General features: G+C 40.4%; 1 protein-coding gene across 1 annotated transcript in view; it reads right to left on the bottom strand.

Moving 5' to 3' along the window:
* Nucleotides 1-336: 336 nt before the first annotated feature.
* Nucleotides 337-7390, bottom strand: part of KLF6 (Kruppel like factor 6) — an 8756-nt gene continuing 1702 nt past the window's right edge. The window contains exons 2-4 of the mRNA XM_008639298.1: nt 5459-6032; nt 3610-3733; nt 337-3192 (exon numbers count right to left, since the gene is read on the bottom strand). Coding sequence (XP_008637520.1) covers nt 3141-3192; nt 3610-3733; nt 5459-6032 — 750 coding nt within the window. The 3' untranslated portion in view covers nt 337-3140. The remainder of the gene's footprint in view (nt 3193-3609; nt 3734-5458; nt 6033-7390) is intronic.

The raw sequence follows: 7390 nt of genomic DNA, 5'->3' as shown, positions 1-7390 counted from the left end.
CCTCCTTTCCCACACGCCAAACTCGTCCCATGTGCATTCACCTCTTCAGAACAAACGATTTGAAATGAAGTGCAGTCTTGCAGCAACAATCACATTAACTATTTATTCCGCTGAGACAAACCATGAGTCAAGAGCAGCTTTTCAGATATGGAAGAACTTCTAGTTTCTACTGCCAAAATTATTTTCCCAACAGGGTTTGTCTTCCACAAAGTGACCTGACCCAAAGGTGTTTGTACCCATGACCAGGAAGGACTGAAGACAAAGCAGCAACATAGTACTTGACATTGTTTGGTGTATAGGACTTAGAGAGGAGAAAGATGAAAACAGACACATGATGCTGATAAGAATTTCTTTTTATGTTATTCCAATAAAAAATACATTCATACAGAAATATAACAATCTTGCAAAAAACAATTTCAAATAAAATCTTGTAAAACAAAATTTTTACAAAAATCTTACAAAGAGATTCTTTAGATAACAGGGTGCTTCAAAAACAAAAAAAGAAATTTCACTAATAGAAACTTTTTCTTCTTAAATTTCAAGCAAAAATGTTTTATTTTTTTTTATTTTTCAGCTTGATTGAGGCTCAGTTATCACCTGAACAAAATGTACTTGCTTATTAAGAAAATTACAGGCATTTGACATATGGCACACAGCCCCACCCCATCCACACAAGTCTGATGGTATTTCACAATTGAGACAAGCCAGTGCAAGTTTTTTTTTTGTTTGGGGTTGGTTTTTTGTTTGTTTGTTTTTGCTTTTCTTTTTTTTTTTTTTTCTTGTTTATAAGAATTACGGCTAAGCCAAGGACAATGCAAACAAGGAGTTAAAAACACAACAAAACCCAATCGTAAATAGAAATCCATCTTCTGGAAAATTTTGTCTGTTTGGGGGAAGAAAAAAAAAGTGCATATTCAGGCAATTTAAACCAAAAATGAAATGAGAATGATTTAAGCCTGTGTGTTCCATAGAACCAGATCACTTGCATATACTTTTTTTAAACCACTTATCTACATACATTTCCAGGAAGATATACCAAAATATTAGCAGAGTAAGCAAGACTGATAATTAATAGTAAAAGAAACAGGTCACATGTTTCATTGCATCGACTGTAGTGAGCTGGTTTAAAAAAAACAAAACAAAACTGGTTTTGGACAGACTATACCTACTCTAGGAAAAAACAGTCTTTATTTCAGCTGAACTATGTAAAATTAGAGCTCAACCACCACAACGACTAGCTCACTTACAGGTCCTCCAGTAAGCTGGAAGGCCAAAACCCGAGTGTACTTCTTCTGCACACAGCTAATATTCTTTTAGCATGCCAATATTCGGTTCATATCATTCTTAAATGGCCACAGATACGCTATTCCAGACAACCTAATAACTACAAAACACAGTCAGCAGTCTGAGAAGGACTGAATGCCAACAAAGCCTTTAGCATACCATTAAGCTAAAGGTAAAGCCTCTAAAAATGCTAGATTTTAATTAACTGTATCTTTCATTTCTTTGTCTCCTTAATGACCGTATTGCGGGGGGGAAGGGAGAGCGGGAATATTTTGATGGGCTGTGGCATTTTCTAGCTATGTGTTCTAATTTTTTCCTTTTAAAAAAAATATTTATATATTATCTATATATATACACACATACACAGACTGTACACACAAATATACATACACAATTATTCTTCTGCCCACTTTTAAAAAAAAAAGTAATATAGTTTCTTTCTGTATGACCAACAGATAGCTAGATATATAGATGTGAAACTTGTGCCTTTTAAGCAAATACATCTTTTAATACTTCTGTATCTTTAATATGTATGAAAACTGGACATATTAAGTACAGTTGGGGTGTGTATATACACAGTTGTTGTGCAAGGTCAATATAAAAAAAGTCTCAAGGTGGCAGAACTGGTCAGGTATTCAATTGGCATATGCATTATACTGTAACACAGTCAAATTGTCTAAGTTAAACAAATACTGTACTGACATGAATGACTTTTCTCTATATTTGTCTTTGTGAAGGAGGACCCTGGAAGTAACCTTTTTTTCCCCTCATATTATACATTTGATACAGTACAATGCCAGGTGAAAAGAGAGCCTTAATAAAGCATGCATCACCCATACCCCTGTATAAGACCCCCTGCAAGAGAAGGTCACTTGCATAAGGCACCATTATTAAGGTCAACAGTGCATTAACAGCTAGAAAACCAGAAGTTAGTCCTCAAGGCATAAATAAGAGAAAAATTAGCTGCATGAGAAAAATCAGTTTCTAACCAATAGTGGTTTTATCCACCCAACAAAAAAATTATTCATGTTCCATACATTATGTAACATTAGACCAATTGTATTTTAGCTGCTCTTAACTGGAATCAAAACTGCAGTCCTGATTAAAGAATGGAAAAGCATATAGTTCCCCAGAACCATGCAATAACCTTTGTATTATAATGAAAAGTTATAGTTGTGTTACATTTGTAAATACACAGCTTATACAATGGATTACAAATGAGCTCTGTAGCAAGTAAAACAAGCTACTTGACACATTGCACGTTTAATAGCTGCACCAGACACCTAAAGCTCCTCTCACACAGGAACAGGGAGGTCCCCCATTTCCATTCTGGCATCCTGACTCTTTTTATTCCCCCCTTTCCCCTCTCAGGTTTTCCCTCTAAAAAGGTGCAGACACCCCTCCCCCCACCCCTTGGAAATGATTGGTGGTCGTCCCATCTCACAAGATATTCCTCACATACAAGACATTCAGACTATTTTTTTTCTCTTACAGTTATAAAACAACCACAAGAAAAAAAATGTGCCTCAGCATACAGTCATCAAGAGATCCTCATCGCATACAGTCGCCCAATCATTAACATTCTCAGTGCACATGCTCACGGCAAAGGCTTAGGAGCCACTCAGAAGGTTAGATACCAGTGTATGAGTCCAGGAAATCCCAAACATCACGCACCGCGGTTGCTATGCCGTTCTTACATGACTTATTAGCCCTCAAAAGACCTTCAAGGAAGTGAGGTCCTGGAGGCAACTGGGTAGGGTGCAAAATGGCATGCTTTGGCTGGAACACGCATCCCTCCGCTCAAGGCTCTTCAACCTTGACGCCTCTTAGCCCGCAGGATTCACCTCTTGACCCATTCAGAGGTGCCTCTTCATGTGAAGGGCCAGGTGGTCAGACCTGGAAAAACACCTGCAAGGCAAGAGTGAGGCTGTGCGTTAGCCCACGGCCGCCGGCACACGCAACGCGACACGCGGGGCTGAGGCACCTCCCCTTGCTCTGCTGCTCCAAAACACAGCTGGTGGAGGAGGGATTTGGCATTCCCGGGATACACAGGAGTATTCAAGGTGTCTCTGGGCACCCAGGAGCTCTGCAGATGGGTGGACTGTGGACTTCTCAACATTCATCTGCAAGATCAGGCTACAAACCACTTCCCAACGATCAGTAAAATGGAAGGGTTTTTCTAGTCTAAATATGCAGTAGTTCCTTAAAACTACCAGACACAGTTATGTTCCCAAATAATTCCTACACAAGCAAAAAGCAGCCTAGACTGGCTTTCCAACAAGCATTAAAAATAACTATTTAAAAGGGTGCATTTCAGTCACATACCTGTCACAGTGACTACATTTAAAAGGCTTGGCACCAGTGTGCTTTCTGAAGTGTCTGGTTAATTCATCACTTCTTGCAAAACGCCACTCACACCCTTCCCATGAACATCTGTAAGGCTTTTCCCCTACAAAGAAAGCAGATTACATGTTAGTCATGATTTCATTCAAAGACAGGTTCTATCATTTTCTATGTAAACCTCCTGCACTTCCCCAAAGACAGACAATTTTATTTAACCTATCTGAATGCTTCAGAACACGTAAGCATAGAAGGCTCACAAAATTCACCCACGATTCCTACTTATCTTGCTGCAACAGCACATCAAATAATCTCACTCTTATGAAAAACATTAATTAAAAAAAAGTGATTAAACAGGCTTCCAGGAAACAAAGGAATCCAGCCCTCTACCATTCCTGTTCATCCATAAATGGCAGGCTTACTCCCAAACAGGTACCATTCACCTCATAAAGGTGATTAAAGACAGCACAGCTAGGCTCCAAAATGCAATTAGGCTACTGTATTGCATCAAAGTTCTCTGTCACTCACTCATCTGCATAACATGCAACCTCCTTTCTGCTGAGCCACTTATTCTTGGAAAAGCCTGCATACCGCTTTGAATACTGCTATTTCAGCATTCAAGAAATACCACTTCCATTCACAGGAACGTTCTCAACCAGACAGCACCAGAACACCAGTTCTGCAATACTTCTGAGTCTGGCAGCTATTTATGTCTGCTCAACAACCACGGTTTCAGTGGAAGTTGTTTTTTTCTCTTGAAATAATCCTGTTTTATCTGACTTCTGCATGACAATGGGAGCATCCGAGCTTGCTCAGACTTCCCATAAAAGCCACAAAATGCTGAGCACGAGTGAAAATAGAATCTTTTCCTTGAATTCTCTTTCCCACATCTTAGGGGGAAAAAAAAAAACAAAACAACCATCCATATAGGTGTTTGCACTGGTACACCAAGAACACCAAACCAGCTCCTCACATTAAGCCATGACTACTGATCCAAGGCACAGCTTTATGCATCTAACTGCTGTCATAAAGAGATGTCAAATAATAATGCTCAAACAAGCACATCAGCACGCTAGTTCAACCATAAAATATTTATAAAAGCCCTGAAGTGTCTATCTTCCTCACTTTCTTTCCCAATAATACACAGGATTGTTATTTTTAGTTCAGGTTTCATAACAATAAAATGCTGTTGCTCAGTAATTTGGCATCAAATTATACAGTAGATCGCGCATTTTTAAGTCCAGTTGGGCAGATGTGTCAGAAGGACAACACCATACAGTGGGCTTTCCAAGATTTTTTGCTGATGACACACATTAAAGTGTTAAACGAGTTACAAATATAGCTATACTTAATATAATCAAGGCCTTGGTATGTCTGATAAAATAGACCCGATGTGGTCTGAAGCATAAAAAACAAGTTCTTAAAGAGTATTTGGTGATCTGACCGATGTTTGCATATACATCCCTTTTTTTTAGTAATAAAGTCATAGCTCACTTTTACTTTAGAAATAATCATCATGAAAGGCCTGGCACCTATTTTGGCTGGACCTTTGCTCCTGAAGACCACGTGCCGCTGCAGCTTCCCAACTACTGCCTGCTTAGACAAGTAGCTCCTATTTGCTATGACAGCAGTCTAATCCACCACCAACTGCCCTGGCTCATGAAGAGAATGAGGAAGTGATGTCGTCCATGCTGGTAAGCCTCTGCTACTATTACATCATCTCTCCAAACCTGGGCTACCACCCAGTGATTGAGTAATGCTGTGACACCACTACCACCACCAAGGGGTATCCCTACAGTAGCTTCCAGCTCTTAAGAAGCATAGGGTTACTAACCTGTATGAGTGCGCTGATGTGCTTTCAGATGTGAACTTTTGGTGTAAACTTTTCTGCAACCGTTAAAATGACACCTGTGAACACGCCTTCTGCCATCTGGAGAGGTGTCACCATTGGAGGGTGTACCTTTTTCTGCAGTCTTTCCAGTGGTACCGGTACGGATTTTCCCCGGTGAATGCAACTCACCCGGCGTACAATTCCATATCTGGGAAGAAGGCTCCTTGCTCAGCTCAGGAGACGAAGGGGGAGTGGAAGTGACAGATGAACTCAAGTTTCCTGAACTGGCTAAAACATCACTTATAGGGTCAGAGGTAAACTTTGTCGTGGGTGAGAGCTCCTCAGAGCTGTCTGAAGATTCACTGCTCACATCAGAATTCAAACTGTTGGTCTCTAAGTTCTGACTAGCAAGATTGTCCTCTTTCGGGACACATGTGTTCTTCAGTTCAGATTCCTCCTTTTTCTCACGTGCCAGAATAATTTTGGTCCAGAGATCCTCCTGGCTATCAAATTTGATTTCAGATGCAGAAACATAACAGGGTTCACTCTGAAGATACCGTTCCAGCTCCAAACATGTCTACGTAAAAGAGAAGTAAGAATAAAGAGAAAAGTTACAGGCCTGCTTAAAAATAAACCAAATTATTTTACACTTCAAAAAGCATGCAGGAATGTAGTACGTTCGATTTGAGGTTTCTAGGTTCAAAACAAATTAAAGGCTCCTCAAGCTGTAACTAGGTGACTGTTACGATGAAAAGAAATCAGTTTTCGAGACCTGGGCAGGAGTTCAAACACACAGCTGAAGGTGCAAGTCAGCTTTGGTTTCCAAAATAGCATTCTAATGACTCAGTCAAATTATCATCACTCTCATCATAAAATCTGTGTTTTCAGTAGGCTGATGTTGAAAACGACCATAGAGAACCACAACATATAACCACGCTTCGCTCCTGCACCTTGACTAATTTCAAGTTGTTTTGTATCTCTCTCACACAATCATGAGGCTGAAAGGACCCAACCGAATACAACGTGCTCTGACACCCAGTAAAAACCCTAACTCTGCGTCAGAAAACAAAGCCACATTTCAGCAAGGCTGCAGAGCTGCCGGCCTGTCTTCTGGGAACATCAATGGAGCAGCAGACATCCTCCCATTTCCTGTGCATGAGAACACAGCACACTCGACTTTCAAAGAATGTCATTTCCAAGCGCACTGGCATGCACACCACATAACTCAAACTGCTCCCATGCATGTTCAGATGAACATGGAGAACTTCAACAACAGAGGAGAGGGGAGGAAAAAAGTTCCAGAATAGAAATGTACTGTTCTATAGGATGGGACACGGGAAATTACTCTGAGGTCCTGCTGGGAGTCCCACAATGAACAAGAACTTTATCTACTGGCCAAGAGTGCAACTGTATGAGTCATCTCTTTCTTTCACGAAATGCCAAAGGAGACTTCCTTTTAAAACCATGACTATCTGCCAAGAAAGTACTCTGCAAATGTACATGTAACAGTACATGGACAACTTACCCCCGACCACATTCCCCTCGACTCCATGAAACAAAACAAAACAAAAAACAAAACCACCCTAAATGGGTGAAACTGTGGGTTTCAATTTCAATTCACCCTGCTGACTTTCTAGCCATTTTCAGAGAACAAAAAAAAAAAAAAGTGAACTGTTATGGCAACAAGCTGATGTTTTGGGATTATTCTTTCCACTATAGGAAACGAGCCATATGGAAGCTTTACACAGAAAATGGACACACCAAGTTTCCAAATCAAACGCGACTTATTTTAGCTAGATCATATTTTCCAAGCCCAGTAGCAAAACCTGGTCCCAAATGCCACACATTCCCCTCACAGCCCCCTTCCATCTGCCCATGAGCAGAGCCGCCATGGGAGCAACCTCTTTTCTCCCCCAGCACCGCTCCAGCAAACGG

The sequence above is a fragment of the Corvus brachyrhynchos genome, unplaced genomic scaffold (genome assembly GCF_000691975.1).
Source record: "Corvus brachyrhynchos isolate BGI_N302 unplaced genomic scaffold, ASM69197v1 scaffold167, whole genome shotgun sequence".
Classification (NCBI taxonomy): Eukaryota; Metazoa; Chordata; class Aves; order Passeriformes; family Corvidae; genus Corvus; species Corvus brachyrhynchos.
The sequence above is the reverse complement of the archived record's forward strand: the minus strand, read 5'-3'. Positions and strand labels throughout refer to the sequence as shown.